The following is an 18,805-nucleotide window of genomic DNA, read 5'->3' as shown; positions in this document are numbered from 1 at the left end:
TGCCCATGTGTACCAAACAGCACATCACCTGTCACAAGCTATAACAGTACAAACGTATTCTAACACATTGAAACAAAAAACAGGAACACAACTGTCACTATTCAAACAACTATTGTACAAATAATGTTAGCCCGTACGTGTCATAATAATATATTTGACCAAACAAGGACATGTACTGAAGAGGCTCTGATGTCCACAGCAGCGATTAGAGTTTCCCAGTCGTTCCAGCTCAGCTCTACAAACCAATCTGTGCTCAGACCGGAGCAGCGCTGGTGTCCTGGGTTTGATGGATCCTGGGGGAAATCTCCCGAATACATAAATTGGTGTTTCCACATTTCACCTGCTTCCTGACATGGTTTCGTTTTTATGATCTCTTTCATTATCTGTCTGTCATATGTCAATGTTTATGGCTCCATAAACACATCATCCCACACAGATGAAACAGGCATCACTGGGTGGAAGAGCCACCAGCAGCAGCAGCAGCACAGCCCCCCCCCCCCATCCCAGACAGCACAAGGTTAGGGTTTACAGTGTTTTACGAGCGTCGTACATTACTACACAACTGTGACGTGTCTCGGCGAGCTCTCTTTGGGGGAAAATTACACCAGGAATACATTTTTCAAGATCGCTCCTTATAATTTTTTTCGTCTTATTCCGTGGCCCCTTCCCTTCTTTCTCTGCAACTCTTCCTCCTGCTCATCAACCCATCTCAACCCCCACAGGTCCTCCACTGGCGGAATAACTCGCCGGTAACAAGCTTTCCCCCCAAACTATGGCGTCGTGTTGCACGGCGGGTTCGGCTGTTCGCCGGTGCAGTGGAGGATGAGTGTCAGGGGCGAGCTCTGCTGGTTTCAATGGGATCTCATTAGCATCATTGGAGGCAAGAGACAGATATTAGACCTGAGATAGGGGAACTCATTAGAGAGGAGCCTGGACTCCCTCGAGATGCACACGCACACAAAATATGGTTTCTGCTGCACTCAATCCCAATTTATTAATCATAATATTCTAATGACCCCGGACTACACCGGGCTAAATGACCTCATTACGCACACATTGGGGGAAAGCTTCTGCCGAACTGGAGGAGTCGGAGGTAGTCCACTCTGTTAATGTGACCTTTATCACCACGCAGCCGATGGAGACCAGGTTTTATTTATTAGAGATATAATAATATTTCCCCTCGAGGTCTGGAACCAATTAGAAACAGAACCTACTCCTGTTTATAGAATCATTGATGCCACAAACGCAGAAAATACTTTTTGCTGCACAGCTGGAGAGTAAGTGAAGTATAAAGAATGAAAACAGCTGCGGAAGTAAATCGTGTGAGAGAGAAGGAGAAAGAACAGGGATCACGTTACCAAGACGTCTGAGGATTACAATGAAGGAACATTCAAGTATTCTGATTTCCTGACTTATAGAAGTGATCGTTACCACTTACATGACATGAGTGTATGAGGTGAAAAGGGAGGAAATAAGCTGAGATTGAAGCCTGAGGAAACTTGTTCCTGTTTCCTCAGGCTGTGTCTGACACCTCTCATTCACTAACCCTTACTTTACTATATGTGGAATGTTTGTGCAGCGCTGCTCAGCTCGTATTAACATTTGTACGATAGTCAGGCTGTTCCTGCTGTTCCTGCTGCAATTTTTCATGATGCATTATAGGAAACAATAAGGGCGCTATATAAGAAATAAAACAATTTGACTAAACATTTGTGAAGTGGACTATATAGTGATTAGTGAGTGATTTCGAACAAAGACTCAGTCGGACAATATCATCATGTTTACTGGAGTAGATCAGCATTTTACCCATTTTTATTTGTAAATCACTTTATATCCTAGTTTATATAAGTGCAATAGAAGTAAGTTAGTCTGGAATAAAACTCTATAATTAGAAGAAAACAACTATTAGTTTGAGAATCCAAGTTTTACACCCAATCATCTTCATGACTGCTGCACAAGACCGAAAATTCACTGTAATTTCTCCAGATATCAGCCTCGTATATTTCTAAATAAAGTCTACAACCTTATGTGGGACTTGTGCGTCCTTTTACCCCATTTAGAGATGATTAAGATTTTACACTGTGAAAGAAACGACTGTGTGACAGATTTAGCGAACACAGGAGGGATCAAAGCAGGGGGGGGTGGATAAGACAGATGGCCGCCGGTAGCTGCTCATCCTGTCCATCGTCACACCTGATTTGTTGAATTACTGCCGGTCTCACATGTCAGGATTCAATTATGGCCGAGGCAGCTGTGTAAACTGTTGTCCACACAATTTCTCCATCTGTTAATTTTCCCCCCGCTGCCGACCGCCAGGCTTCAAAAACTCTATTTGCTGAAGGAACGTCAGTCGTGCTGAGACAACTGATTGATCGACCGGAAATTGATAATTGAAGTCAAGCATCTACAGAATAACACATTTGAAGACTCTATAGGAAACTGTGATGGTCACGGGTGGTTCATTTCTTTGAGATCCTATCGACAAAACACGGTATAAAAATAATCATCTAGCTGTGAAGATACATCTGCTGGTTTCTCCCTCAGAAACAGCTGCATTAGTGTAAAGTTTGTCTTATAGACACACAACTGTAAAGGTTCCAGCTGCAGAATCAAATAAAGAGCCAAAAGTGCCAGTGACATATCAAGTATGAAAGGTTTCTCCAGTCGGGAATTGTAAACATAGATTTATATATAAAGGCTAGATGTCTCGTTCGACGGAGCCGGACGTCCGCACATGGCGGCCATCTTGCTAGAGGGCAGCTCGCTCACCCATAACATTGTGTTGGTAGTGGTAAATAACCATAACTTGCTCAATTTTCAACCGATTTTTAAACGATCTGGTTTGCTATAAACGTCAGAGATGTAGATATGACACTGCATAAATTATTCATTTTTTTTTTTAAATAACATAATTATTCATAAGTATGCAGTGTCATATCTACATCTCTGACGTTTATAACAAACCAAACCATTTAAAAATCGGTTGAAAATTGAGCAAGTTATGGTTATTTACCACTACCAACACAATGTTATGGGTGAGCGGGCTGCCCCCTAGCAAGATGGCCGCCATGTGCGGACGTTCGTCTCCGTTGGCCGGCAACGCAGACGAGACATCTAGCCTTTATATATGATATCTATGATTGTAAACACACGCACTCTGACGCAGATGTCCTCTCCTCTTGTTCGTCTGATCCACAGTCACACAGACAAACATCTGATCCACAGAACATCAAATAAACAAATCCTCATTGGCACCGACTGACCCAACACAGTAGATCTGTAGCCAGACCCACGTCTCAAAACCTGACCACACAACCAAACGCAGCCAATGGCCGAAATGTTTGTTTGCATCATGTCCTCACACTTGCTGAGAAGACACGTTGGACATATTGGTTCTGAAGTAAATCCTATTGTCTTCTCTCTCTTTAAACCTGAATGGAGCTGTCGGAGTTGGTGTTAATCTCGGAGCGTGCTCGCCCAGGACCTGCCGGACTCACTGTTGATTCACGGTGTTGAAATAAATCCAGGTCTTTGATGTATCATTGTTGTCAGCACTAACCAAATCATGAAAGGAACCCCCCCCCCCCCCCCCCAGGTCTCCAGAGGAGACGGCAGACTTTCCTTCCACTTCTTCTTCTCAGAGATCCACAGAGGTGTTAGGAGCGAACAGAGGGAAACATGGCTGCACATTTAACGAGGCCTTTGTGTTCCTCCGCTCCGACTTTTATTTTCCTGTTTTCGAAATAAAAAAAACAGCATTCATGTAATTTCTCTTTCTTTCCCGGCTGTTACGCCACTTCTTCCCCCCGCCCGGAGTTCCCTTTGTTGCTACGACGACTTGTTTGAAATCTTACAGAACAGCATTCGCTTATTTTCCTCCGAGTGCACCCCCCCTCTACCTGGTTCCGTTTGTGCTCTCACTCCCAACAAACAGCACTGACGAATTGAGATACCTCAAAACGCTTCCTCAAAATGACATGAGTGATTCTCCACCTCGTTTCAACACAATCTGCGGTGACACCAGGGCATTGTTCTGCTGTCCCAGAAGACATCTTGCTTTCACGGTAGCCAGTGTAACCTTGTTTCCGCTCCGCTCCGCTGTTGTTGCTGTTGTTTTTCTTTTCGTCTTCTTTCTCCGTCCGTGCGTTCACCTCTTGCTCTCATCCCCGTCCGCGAGTCAGAGCAGGAGAAGTGATGTGTATTGAATCGTATGGTAATTGTGCTGAGAAAAGGGCACACGGTGCAGATACGCTTCTAATGAGACATGGAGGAAGCGGCCTGACCTCTCCGACCGGCCGGCCGTGGACATTTATCATCCCAAACACATTCTGGCTGCAGGGGTGGAGCGGCGGGGGGAGAGTGCACCACCCTCTATTGGAAGCCACGTGACACTGCAGGGTAAGGGAGGGAGGGAAAGAGAGAGAGAGACACAACAATAAAAAGACAACATGGAAAAAGATGGATTGATTGTGCAATGAGGGACGAGTCGTACTGGTATTGTTCGGCACCAAAGCCGCGGCTGTTTGCATCTTCATTGTAAAGCGGGGGTGCACCCTGCGGATAATTGATTTGTCCATAATTGTTCCTCCATAAGCGTAAAGCACGTAATCACTGCAGTCACTGCCCATGAGCCCGGTGTTGTCAGGCAGGCGAGGACGTCCCACTGCGGCTCTGCGGTTCTTCAGAAGTTTCCGTCTGAGGAAGACCCCGAAGGTTATGGATGGACTGGAGCTCCGGCGGGGGGGGCGTTACTCACAGCGCTCGGCCGTAAACATAGAAAGTAGGGATTTTTCTCCACGAATCAGTTAAGCTGGGAAACCCACATATAACTCCGGTCTGCAGTCGGGTGGGGGGGGGGGGGTGAGACGTTTGCTCTCAGCAGTTTATTTCCTCTGTTTTTGCTTTTGATGTTTAACTTTGATTAAAAGGGAACATGGATTACAGAGGAAAGAGGCAAAAATAAATAGCTGGGAAAGAGCTCGACGGCAACAAGTAACACATGAAAGCTTGAATTTAAAATGCAAACATATCGCTTCTCAAGTAAACTTGCTCTCTTTTTTTCTTGGGTGTTTCATCACAAATGATTTTAGGAATATTTGAATTATTAGAAATCACTTTTTAGACTCAAGCTTTTGCAGTGTCAAAGATGTTCATTGTGTCTTATATGTTGTAATATTAGGTGAGAGACTTTGATAACATTTTAAACAGTAGGTGCAATATCACAGCTGCACCACCAGCTGTGTTGTACCACACCTCAGATAACTACACCCCCCCCCCCCGTGTTTCAAGAAGCAGACCTGAAACCGATCCAACCCCGGGAACCTTCTTCACGGACAACTGGAAGCACATTTATTAAAACTCAGAGCATCACCCCGCTGAAACTGTAAAAAGCCTTTTCTGCCTGACCCAGAATTCTTCCATTCAAGCTGTTTTTCATCCGCGCCGAATTTTCAGCTTCCAAAAAACTGTTCTTTCCTTCACTTTCCTACCAGGGTGGATCCTTAAATCTGCACTTTGAAGTGAGGCTGGTGTCTGAAGTGCGAACACATGAGAGGGAGACGGGGGAGTTTTTTTTTTTAAACGCATGCTTGGCCAAAATATGTTCAAGGAAAACCTTGGATCTTACCCCCTCCAACAACTACCCCCCCACTCCTCACGCGCAATCTTGGGCTCTCTCCAGCCTTGTGTTAGTCGTGAGACAAATTTACCACAAACACACCGTTCAAGACAGAAATATAATAGGGACGTTATTCACCTCAAAAAGGAATCTGATGCACAATGAAACTATTGCCTCTCAGACCACTTTCTGAAAAAGGCCTTTTTTATTTTTTGTTGTTTCTCCGGCAGCGTTACATAACATCACTGTTTGGCTCCGTGAACCACTTCCAGATCCCAGAGTGCAGGTTCTTATATTTCAAGACAGCGAGTATATGTGTGTGGAAAAAAAAAAGAGGCTGCAGTGAGTTTTGACTCCGAAGCAGAATACCTGAGAGAGAGAGAGAGGGGGGGGCTGCAGCTTGATCAAAGCCAGCCCTCGACAAATGAAATGAGTTTGGGATGATTTTATTTCTCATTCATTGTTTTTCTTTTCCTGCTTTGTTTGCATCTCCATCAGCTAAGAGAAAATTATTTGCTCGGCCCCGGCAATCTCCGGCAAGAGGGAAAAATAAATTGCTTTTCTCGCCGGCTCTTCGTGGTTGTGTGTGGATGTGAGAATACATTTCAATCGTGCCGCGATTAGTTTCATATCAGATTCCAGGATGAGGGATGCGTTGCTTACATTTTAGGGGCCAAAAAAAACTACTTTCAGTAAATCTTCATGTGATACTGCAGCAGCGCTACCGATCCCCTTTTACTCTACACCTGATTAAAATGTACAATTATTCTCTCTCTCTCTGTTTTCCGGCCAGCTCTTAACACTCCTGTTAATGAGCAGTAAAGACCAATTTACCTTGTTTTCCCTCCATCCCTCTCTCTCCACCTCCTTTAACCCAATTCCTCCTCCTCCTTGTGTCTGCTCTACTTTTCCCTCATTCTCTGTTCCACTGTCTGTCTCCCTCTGCCACTCATGTTGTCTTCATTTATAATCTCACTGTTTTTAATCTTCTTCCTCTTCCAGTTTTTGTCCTCTTGCTATTCAGTTCACTCTATCCGCTGGTTTTGTTTTTCTCTTTTCCTCCGCCTGTGCCTTTCTTGTTACTACTTATCTTTCTCTGAATCCACTGCTGACACACATCTTCTCCCTCTCTCTCTCTCTCTCTCTCTCTCTGTTGGCGTGCAGAGCTCCGGCGGGGGGCTACCAGCGGGTGCTGCAGGTGGACCTGGAGGTGAACGGGCTGATGGTGACTCAGGGGGGCCGGGAGGTGACCTGGCAGGTGGAGTATCCGCTCACCCGGAGCCTGACCAACGAGGTGCAGACCCTGATCCGCCTGGCACCGCAGGACCTGGGTGGCATCGTGCCACTGGCCATGGTGAGGAGCCACTGGGAGCTTGTGTGCCTGACTGTGGAGGCCAGGAGAGTGATTTGTTCGTGGCCGAAATCTGATTTTGTATATAAGGAGATAGAGAGAGAGAGAGAGAGATAGAGAGAGATGGAGATGGAGATATAGATGGAGAGAGAGAGCGAGAGAGAGAGATGGAGAAAGAGAGAGAGGGAGGGAGAGAGAGAGATGGAGATATAGATGGAGAGCGAGAGACAGATAAATAAATGTATATATAGAGAGAGAGAGAGAGAGAGAGAGAGATGGAGAAAGAGAGAGAGAGGGAGAGAGATGAAGAAAGAGAGAGAGGGAGGGAGAGAGAGCGAGAGAGAGAGATGGAGATATAGATGGAGAGCGAGAGACAGATAAATAAATATATATATATATATATAGAGAGAGAGAGAGAGAGAGAGAGAGAGAGAGAGAGAGAGAGAGACAGAGAGAGAGAGACAGAGAGATGGAGAAAGAGGGGGAGAGGGAGGGAGAAAGAGAAAGATGGAGAGAGAGAGAGGTTGATACTTCACAATTGAACCATAACATGCATAATAAATAACTATAAAGCTAAATAATCAACTAATACCAAATATATAGAACTTAAAATAATTTAAAAAATATATTTGTATGTAATTAAGCATGAATGTGCATATTTTCTAAGTTATATGCATATAATATTCATTGCTGCATATAGATAACTCTGACACCTTTGGTGAAAGATGAAATCAGCCTATATCATCCATTTGATATATTGTTCAGGCTGTAATATAAATATGGGTCTTGAAAAGGTGAAGGCAGGAAAACATCCTGATGTCTCAGACTTCTTGGTTCTGATTGGCCTATGAGGGTGTTTGTGTTATTTCGAAAATAGCCTCCTCATCCTCTTATCACCGTTCAGTGGACTTTCTGAAGCAGCTTGTTTGGAACGGGCTGTTTCTCTGGTCTGTGGTGATTCTGGTGGCAGCAGTTCTTTCTGAATCCTTCTAAGTGACCTGCAGTTATTGAGCTGCTCTTCAACAAGTGGAGACCTGCAGCTGAACTCAGTCCACAGAACCTTGAAGCCTCCGCTGCTGCACAGAGTGTTGTTCACCCGTCTATTCAAAGTTCAGTCCAGCTCCACTCAGTCCAGCTGCCGTTGTCGTGGACGCGCAGTTATGATCGATGTCACAGCCTTTTTATTCAACGTGTATATTTATACAGGTAAGAAGATAGATGCAGAAAAAATATGCAGCAGTTGTCATTGAAGTCAAAGTTCAACAAAACAACATCATTTGAAATGTAAAAAATTCTGCCTTTTGGAATTCGAAAAACTAACGAGACCTGATCCATCCGATCCGACCCGGAGAGAAGCAGAAGAGTGACATTATAAAACCTCATTTTTCCTGCACTTCACAGTTCACTCTCTCCATCTCTTTCCCCAAATTAACATTTTTCCTCTGCGATGACACACTCCATGAACAGAGCAGATAAGAGAGTTCGCTCAGACCCACTCAGGTGTCGGACTCTGACACACACACACACACACACACACACACACACACACCTGAGCCCTGCAGTATTGAAGCGGGACCCACTAATCTGAAAAGAGTTGAGTATAATTTGGGTCCTGTCCTGGTCACCGGGTTCCTAAGTGGAAGCGTTAAGACGTCAAGCAAAGATCACACGGCGCCGGCAGAGAGCCTCCGGTGTTTCTTATTCTTTGGGCCGTCCTCGAGCACATCGGATTTTGAAACGTACCGATGACTTTGAGGTTGAGGAGCTGACCTTCATCTCCGGGTCTGTACTTACTTTTAAGCTGTTAACTTTTGGAGTTACCGCCGGTCGGGCAGCTATTTCAACACCGTTCACCCTAAGATTGAAGCTGAGATGGTTTTTGTTTCTTTTAAAACCCGGTGTTATGTTTTACTGAGGCAACCAGACAATAAAATGTGTCACTGTTCTCATCTGTCCCCTGTCTTCCCACCTGTAGATTTCATAGAAAGCAGAGGAAAGTAAAGATAAAGACATTTATGTAAAGCTCAGATTTTGACAGAATGAGCTAAACAGCTTGAAAAACAGCAGCTCCACTCCTCATTATATTTCCTCGACTGTTTCCTCGAATCATTTGTGATCTCGACACCCTGAGCTATTTTTCCACGATTGCACAGCTTGTTGTTCGTCTTGCACAAACACAAATCTGGCGCACAATGGACTGCTCCTTCTTCCGACTGTGCACAATGCATCAGTGGCGACAGAGGAAATTATGACGAATTAATACATCAGGCCCAATGTATTTTAAACACCAAGCTCGTGCATTGTCCATAATCTGTCAGCTGTTAGTTTTCCGTCAGCTCGTCGCCTGCTGGCTGAGAACTTAATTGAGTTTGGATTTAGAAAGTCCAAACAGGAATGAACTGGCAAGTGGCTTCCAATCACTAATTGTGTTTTTGATAATTACTATGTAAATGTGATGAATTGTTGTATAATTGTTTGTATTTCCAAAATGAAAAGAAAGGCATTCCGTCTGTCTCTTGAAAGAGAAATAGGAATAATTGTAATTTTTCCTTGCCGATAAAGGCCATGTAAAAGAAGGGGGAAAAAATCAAATGCCTTCAAGCACTTCGTAAACTTTTATTATGGCAATTTGGCGAGGCAGCAGTTCAGGGATGATTTATGGTTCCTGGCCGCTGAAGTCGCCTTGAGACTTTGACTTCGAACACTTCTCAACTTTTAATGTCTTTTTAAAGGTGAGTGTGGAAATTACATTTTTATATGATAAATAGACAAGTCACGGGAAATGTTGTGTCCTGTACATCTGGTCGAAAAGTGTGGAGGAAAATTTAATTAATGGCGTACTAAACAAATCCATCTTTAAATAATAAGTAAGGACAATGCGCAAATTCAACAGGAACAATTTAACTTTTAATGTGTGATTTATTCATATTTAAACAGGAAATTTCAATAAACTGATTCAAAAAAACCATTTATACCAGTGAATTTCAATTATATTCAACTATAAACACTGTTTAACATGATTTAGAGTGATGCAATACTCATTAAAAACCATAAAGAGCTGTCCTCTGAATGTGCCTGACTTTTCCCATTAATATCCACAAATTATTCTCTTAGAAATCAACAAAAAATGATCCATTTGAAGGATATTTCGAAAGTGGAAAAACAAATGGCTGGACCCGCTCCCTGATCTGCACCAACATGTCATATTCTTCCCTGATTCATAACACACGCTTCTGCTTTTGTGGGAATGTGTCCAGTCGTTACAAACAAACCAATCAGAAAATAATAAGATTGGGGAAAAAACATAACCAGAGGCAACTCATCATAGCATTCGCTGCAATAACACTTTAGTGGAGAATGAAACTGATAAAAACCAACTTGTCCATTGAATATTTCCAGACACACATTATTTATTCATCATTCATTGGCTGCAGAGTCTTGATGTTGTTGATCTGAACATTTAATCACCGACTTATTTGCAGAAATTTAAATTCAGGGGGGTTAATGGAAGTAAATATCAATCTGAAGGGAAAAAAAATCACTGATGATCACTAAAGAAAACATAAACTAGAAAAACCACCAGCGCTTACATTCATTCATTATCTTTACAGTTCATCCTGGGAGCTGCAGCTAATCCCGGCTGACTGTTCAAAAGCTACACAACAGATAAACACAATTAATTTCTCCCACAAACAATCATCTGAACGAGAAATTGAACCTACAATTGAAATCTTTGGTGTTTTTAAACCACAAGAAGGTAAATACACATGTTCTAATAGAGAGATCAGTAACCAACACTTTGCATTGGAAAACTTTTAAAGGTGATGTTTATTGGAATCGTGAATTGTTTTTCATCAGGACGGTTTTCAGATGATGAGTTTGTACTGTAGTGCACCCCCACCCCCCACCCCATGTGGTTTAGTGCCTTAGTTTATAAGACACTCTGTTTGACTCTGTTTTAAATAAATAGATTTAACAGCAGGGACAAGTTGAAGGTGACTTAGAGATGAGGAAGTTACTTTAAACACAGGAAACAAGCGTTATATCATTTTATGATTACTGTACGAGAGGACTCACCTTGATGATCTTGCTGAACCTGAGTCCTGAACACCGGCTCCTGCGTCATTCAGAGAAAAGCCTTTATATCTTACTGATAATGTGATGTTATTTATTTGCCTCGGAACGAGAGGATAAACTGTGCGACCTCGATCCGACGCAGACGCCGAATGTGTTTCTTTAACAAGCTTGAAAGACGCCACATGCTGGGAACATGCAGACGGAGAGGGCGCTTCTTTTCCGCTGCTTCCTCCCATGAATTTTTGATCTCTCTCTCTCTCTTGCCGCGCTGTGCTTCTCTGTTCTCTCATTAGAAGAGACAGCCAGCGTGGCCCCCATAGCTCTTTACAGTACATCCCCAAATGCTATCATTAGCATTTGATCCATCGCCTCGGAAAAAAGCTCACAGCATTTCAAACTCGACAACATTAGCTCGGTGCTCGTGGTCCCGCAACATTACCACCAGGGCCATTAGCAGAGAAGCTCAACATTGGATTTAGTCTTTTTCAATTTTTTTTTTAGGGAGGGGGGGGGGAGGGTCGGTCACGGGTGAGTGCCTCTGTCTACAGTAATTACAGCTCGGCCGAATGTGTCTGTCTATGTACCGTCTCTGCAGATAGTGACAGACGGGGGAAACAAGGACAACTAAGAAGAAGTTGTGATCTCTGCAGGCGAGTGAGAGAGATACAAAAAAAAAAGAGAGCGGCCCCTCATATCTGTAATTTACACACAGCGCTATCGCAGCATCGCGACGAGCCAGCGGTCTTGGAGCCGGCCGCCATCAGTCACACTGTCACGCTGTCAGGAACTGTATTTGGAAATGGCCCGGCGGAGCGCTAATAGGCTGCAGAGCGAAGTTATCCACTGGCATGTTAAGTGTCCTCAAGGCAGCATTAGCCATCTGCATGCAGCCACAATGCCTCTTATAGCTTAATTAAGTCCTCTTGTGGATATACAGGCCACTAATCCACGGCTGTGTGTGGTGTTGTGTGTTTTGACAACATTTATCCCTCTTTCACTCTCACCACTGGTGGATTCATCCTCGTGCACCAGGCTTGTTTCGCACCTACTTAATATATTACATCACATTACATTTCATTTAGCTGACGCTTTTATCCAAAGCGACTTACAATAAGTGCATTCAACCCCGATGGTACAAACCAAGAACAACAAGAATCAAGAAAGTACAATTTCTTCAAAAATAAAGCAAAACTACAGAATGCTATAAGTAAGTGCCATTTAAGTGCTACTAAATTGTAAGTTTCAAAAATTGTTAGTATTTTTTTTTTTTAAGGTATAGTCGGAAGACGTATGTTTTTAGTTCGCGGCGGAAGATGTGTAAACTTTCGGATGTCGATATAATCACATACAAGAACTCTGAGAAGGAGACGGAAAAACAGAAACTCTTATTCAGCTCTAGAAGGCTGTTTACAGGCTGCAGGAAATATCCAGACGACTTGACTTGTGAAAACCATTGGCGTGTTTCCAAAATACAATAATCTGATTGGACGAGAGCCCACAGTTTAACCAATCAACCGGTCGAAAAGGAGACTTAATTTTTGGATCCTCTGCAGTTGCTCTGAGTGCTCATGGTGTCGTCCACCTGTAACTGTGAGCACAAACAAGGTTACAGTCAAAGAGCATCGCTCCTGTGAGGACTGACCCACATATCCTCATGTCCTCTGTGCCTCAGACACACAAACTTTATTTCACTCCCGTCACCCGACGTCTCTCTCATCCCTCTCGATGCAGCTTCTCTGTACAACACGTCAGTCAGGCTTTACTTTGAAGCCGAGCCTGTCCGCTCTGTAATTTGTTGTTGTGCGTTTGCTTATTTCTCACTGGCTGGCCTTCCCGCACCCTTTTCCTCCACGCTGTCAATCTGGCCGGAGAATCTTCTTCTTTTGGCCAGCTGGGCCCAGAGAGCAGCGCCACACGGCCCCTCTGGCTTCTTCTAATCAAATGACCTCCAGAAACAGAAGAGAGCGCTTTAAAATATGGACGAGCTTTTATCAGGGTCGCCCGATTTGCCACTGCTGACTTTGGCGTTTCCACTCCTCATGATAAAGAGCGAAAAAGTATGAGGGGAGCAAAAACAACAGAGGCTTTATATTTAATCTCACTAAAAGTATTTAGAGCTCGGAGGACGCGATAACAAAATCCAACAGATTGTCAGGCCAACGAGTTATATAATAAATCAATATCTAATTAATGAGGAGAGTATAAATCACTGCGGCTCCTGATTTAATAATCAATAGTGCTATTTCTTACTCGTGGTCATGGCAGAATACTGCAATTGTAGCGGCTCGGCCAATTGTGTTAAATCAGTGGAGACAAAGGAGTTGATTATCAAGCTTATTTCATCCTCACAAAAAGACTTCAGACTCCACTAACATGTTTTTTTTGGGAGTAACTAGTGTCGCTGACACAATCCAGTAAATAAGTTATAGTGTTTTATTCATCGGCGCTCACCTCAGTTTCCCTCAGAGCTGCTAATTAAAAAAGTTTTAAAAGTTCTACCTGAAAACACTGACATCTCCCTCACTGCTGGGAAAAAGAGTAATTTTCAATCTTTTGTGCCCATTCTATCACCACCCAAGTCATTTCAGTTATCGGCAACTCGCTCCGACTTCTCTCCAACCTGAACCTCAACAGTTGCAGAATAACTTGGCTCCTGCGCCTTTTTCCTCCAGAGCCATAATAGTGGAAAAGATTACATTCTATGAACACCACTCTCCCCTGCTGTTGTATCACTATTACTGAAAAACCGAGGGGGGGAGAGCAATGATGAAATAAATATAATCCTGGGAGGTGTGGACTCCCCCTGCCCTGGCTCTCAGTTCTATCTCCCCCTATAGGCTGTGAGATGTCCAGATGTTAGTGAGGAAGCGTGAGTCTGTCGAGCGGCTGGAAGGAACAGAATGTTTTTATTGATAATTGATAATTGAAGTGAACGGCCGAAAGTGCTGCAGAGGCGGTTTGACTGTAAATCCTTCAGCTTGGTGCTGCACCCTGAAGTACAGGACATGTGAGCTCAGTCAATCACTCTCTGTCAGTGTTTGTGCAGATTTGAGCCGAGTTTCTTCTGAGTGTCGGAGGCGTAGAATGTAAAATAAAGATGGACGACATGTCTCCACTTCTGCCCACCATCCAGAAGTGAAGCCAAAACATGCGAATGTGGCCATCTTGAACATTTAGAGTCAGTGCAGTTGCAAACTTACCAGATATTAAAATTTGAAAACATATCAGTGTGATAAGAATGAGAAAAATGATCTATGAGTTGATTTTTTGTTTGGTCCATGTGCAATCTATTTCACGGGAGGTAGAACTTGTGACCTATACCGCAGCTGACCACCAGGTGACAATCAAAATGCTTTGGCTTCACTTTTGGGGAGGAGGCAGGTTGGAAATCGTTTTATGGAGTCTATGGACATATATAAATCAATAGATAAAGAGATATAAATCCACCCCGGTGTTTCAGATGTTTCTTTTTTCCACAGCTGTTGGGTTGCATCATGAATGGAACCGTGACACTGTCCACTGGTCATATTCACTCTGGCTTTCACTTTCATTTAAAAAAAAATCTCTAAGTCATTTGACAGGTGGCCGTTTTGTTGGTGTCATCATGCATCCGGACTGCTGCATAAACCCACACGGGAAAATCCAATTCCAGTGACTGACAGCAGGTCACGCTGCAGTTTACTGTGTCCTATCGCTCATCCTGTCAAAAGAGCTTGTGACGAAATACATTTGAATGAATGTGACTTTGACTGAACCTTAAAGAGGATAAAACAGACACATATACAGAAGCATTTGTACTGTAACATAACAGATCATAGAATCTGCACATTAAAATGGTATCAAAGATTTATTCATTATTATATTTTCCTCACATATTATTTATTTATTACGTATTTGTGGGGATTTCCCCTGGGATCAAGTCGAGCTGTAGAACTGATGAATATGTATCTACACTTCCAGACTTTAGAAATTAGATTAGACATTTTGCTTGATGTATGTGATCAGGCTGTATAATAAATATAGGGAATACAGTTTTGTCTGATTGTATTGACTGTATATACAGCTGTAGTAACCCTGATTGTCCACCACTCCAGAATCTCTTCACAAAAGCGTTCATTGGGGTTTTAAGTTAATTAATTTCCCTTTTTTTTAACAAATCAGGGAAGGTCCTCCACTCACATATTGATGCACATGTTACAATGGTTACCAATTAATCCTTGCTTGGGCGACCACAGATCAGAATATTGATTTCTCAGTATTTCTCCCTAGATCTGGTTGAGTGGTTTGTATTTTCTGTACATGTTTGTGTTGTTGTTGTTACACGTTGGACCAACTGAAGGGTTAAGGATTCATTGTCATGTGCATTTTGATGCATTTGAGCAATTTGCAGAAATAATTAACTTGAAGTGGAAGCTGCTGTAAATTGAGATATGGAAAAACAACTATAAAACCTGGAGCATTGAGCATTTTGATGAGACAGAGGTAATTATTGCTGCTGCAGTTTGGATGAATCCAGACCAAGGACGCCTCCAACCTACTGCACTCCTGTCAATGCAAACTGGAAAAACTAAATCCATGAACTGCTTTCAAGCATCTTCCACGGCCTGCTGGTCTCCAGTCGTGAGGGATACAGTGCTCACAGCTGCGTATACCAACAGCAGACTTTGCCCTTGAGCTTGTAGACGCTCACATACACTAACTATTCTTTAAGCACTGCTGCTGTAGGTTGTCTGCTACCATACACATCATTCATCCACAACCATATCAGCCCCCACACACTCCACCATTGTACCCCGGCAGCACAGAAGCGTAATGGCCTTTTATCGATTCTTCCTTCTCTCGCCGTCTTTCTTCTCTTTTCTTGCTCTGCTCTCTGCACCCCAATGAGAGGTTGTTAAGATAAGCTGCTGCGAGGGGAGGGAGCCATGCCCTTCTTTTTTTTTTTTTGTCCAGAAGCTGGGTAGCAAGGGTGTGTTTGTGCTTGTGTTAAAGTTGCACATGTATGCAGCACATATGTTGTGTGGGCTTGTGTCTGTTTAGCATACGTGTGTTGGCGTGTTGTAGGTTAATAACACGAGAACTTGGAGCTACAAGGGTTTATCTGCTGTTGTGTGCGAATTGATCCAGGAATACGAGACGCATTTCCTCCCAGGAGGGTATTAGGAAAGCAGCTGGGAGCCGGGGGGGGGGGATTCTATGGAAAAACGATCCTGCCCTTTGTACCTCACGTCACTCAAGCTGTCATGTAAAGTTCCACTTAATTTCAGTCAAGCGATTGTGTGTATTGTAATCGTTCATCTCGACTCACTCAAAATTCTAATCTTTGTGGCAGAGGCAGCTTAATGGATGCTGCTGGAGCTCTTGTAGACCTTTGTTTTCATAATGGAGTTCCAGTGTTAATGGCTCATTAAGTAAAAACGGACCCTTTCATCGCGCGCGCGCACACACACACACACACACACACACACACCCATACACACTACACTTTTATAGGTGCTTATTCGTCGCCGGAGACTGCACATTCTGTGTTATTATATAATCATGGGCAAAAATGTTCATTGTTCACATGAGGAAACAAGGAGGAGAGTTGATGTGAAGGTCTCGGGTGCAGAGCGTCGGCTTTATAGGAAGCAATGCACATAAATGTCATTTGAATATCGTGTGTGAAGAATGTGATTCGCTCTCAAGCTCAAGCAGAGAGAGGGAGGACCGGTACAGTGTTTGCCTTCATTCTTTTTCCAAACCCCAAACGTGCACATTAACTGAAAACATACACACGCACAACCTCTTCAGATATCATAGAGCCTGAAATGTATTAGAGGAATAATGATTTTGCTTCAACTATGTGCAGAATCAGGGCCGTTGCAAGAGGGAAGGAAAAGAGAGGTGGGCCCTCCGAGAAATGACGGCTGATTCACAGCAACCACAATTTTGGAAGAACTTGATAAACTCTTTTTATTCTATGATTGGACTCCCCTGATTGGGCCCAATGCCAAAAGCTTTCTGCCAAAAAATTGGGTGCTTAGCGCTGTCGACCCACAGCGGGACGGTTCCCGGGTTTGAATCCCAGTTTGTCTTTCTGTGTGGGAGGTTTGCATGTTCTCCCTGTGTTTCTGTGGGTTTTCTCCTGGTACTCCTGCTCTCTTCCTACAGTTCAAAGACATGCGGGGGTTAGGTTAATTGGAGACGTACAAATGTGAGCGTGAATGTTGGGTTGTCTCTGTATGTTGCCTTGTGATAGGCCTCTGCTGGGATTGGCTCCAGCTCTCTCCGAAACCCTTAAAGGATCAGTGTTATAGATGACTAGAATGTCTATGTATGCCCACTTGCTCACTTTTGCCCAAACACATCACTTAATTTCTCCTTCGCCCCTTCCTCACTTTCAGCAGCAGGACCTCGTTTCCCTCGTGGCAGAACAAACAAACTCACATATTCTGTGAGAAAAATATGCGATAAACACCGACAGTCATTCACGCGTTTGAAACAATTCCTTCGTGCGCACCGGGAAGAAAAAAAAATCCAAAAGCACTTCCAAACAAACATCCTCCATGGCCGAGCAGTCACCGGATGTGAGGAAGGCATGGCTCAGGGTTGTGCACCGACAGCCGATTGTGTCCTTGAGCTCGCACACACACATACACTAACTTTTCTTTGAGCAGTGCCTCTGTGGGTCGGCTGCCACCTTGCAAACCATTCATCCACAAAAAAAAACACGATATGCCAAATAGGTGAAGTATGTAAGAAATCGCAAATTCAAGGTGAAATGTTATGCCCCTGAAAAACAAAGATTGTAAGTTGTTGTTGTATATTGTAAAGACCCTGAATATATGCCAGAATAAAAACTATTGTCCGCTTGTGTCAGAGCAGTTTCCTTTGAATCTCCTCTGTGAGACTTTGCTTTAAGTGTAAAAGGGCAAAGTCAAATTCCATTTCAGTCTTTTTCTCCTTTTCGATACTTCATAAAAAGGTTGTGGTTTTATACGTTGTGTATAATATAAGACATAACTGAGAATTCAAGGCCCATTTTTCCAATATTTTGCTTGTATTTTATTGGGGTTTTACTGTAACATTATACTGTGGTGAAACTCTTTAGATCAGGGCTTTTTCTATAGAGGAAAATAAAACAGCCATGCACTCACAAACGTTTGCCACCTGCAGAAGAGGGCGATAAATAATAGTCTCCCTTTTCCCATTCTTCAAACTGTTCCCAAGTGTAGAGTATTGACAATCTCTCTGAAGTGACTTCCATACGTGTCAGAGGGAGCGATCGTAAAACAGAAAAATATGATGTGCAAGAGAGGAAGAAACAAGGCGGAGAGGACCTCTTATTAATAGGCTCTGGATTCTTTTATCTACAGTTGAGCTTTAAATTGTCTTTTTTTCTTTCACCGAATGGAACACGAGGGTAAAGACACAAAGCAAACACCAGCTCTGACGAACAAAGAGCCGTCTAGAGACCAGTTTTCCTTTCAAAAGGTTTAGGCCTCTTAGTAGTATGTTATTGAAACTAAGCTGTGATGAACAGGAACCACTCTTACCGTAAATCCTCCGAACAAACCGACACACCGAGAGCTGGAGGATTACCAGACGTTGTCTTAATTGATCTCATTATCTTGTCCCTGCTCCTCTCTCAGAACGATCGGGTGATATCTCCTGAACGGCTGCGATTTGACATAAAGTATTAATGTCAGTGTTTCTTTTTCTTTACTCACTTCAAATTAGTTTTGGGAAATCGCTGCGAGAAGATTCCGCTGACCGTT

The 18,805-nt window shown here is 43.3% G+C and overlaps 1 protein-coding gene across 1 annotated transcript in view; it reads left to right on the top strand.

Annotated features, from left to right (window-relative positions):
- si:dkey-112m2.1 (transmembrane protein 132C) overlaps nucleotides 1–18,805 on the top strand; it is a 94,553-nt gene that overhangs the window by 55,790 nt on the left and 19,958 nt on the right. The window contains exon 3 of the mRNA XM_061075758.1: nucleotides 6,782–6,971. Within this exon, the coding sequence (XP_060931741.1) occupies nucleotides 6,782–6,971 (190 nt within the window). The remainder of the gene's footprint in view (nucleotides 1–6,781; nucleotides 6,972–18,805) is intronic.

This window comes from Limanda limanda, chromosome 1 (genome assembly GCF_963576545.1).
Source record: "Limanda limanda chromosome 1, fLimLim1.1, whole genome shotgun sequence".
Lineage (NCBI taxonomy): Eukaryota > Metazoa > Chordata > Actinopteri > Pleuronectiformes > Pleuronectidae > Limanda > Limanda limanda.
This window is presented reverse-complemented; position numbering and strand designations above follow the sequence as displayed.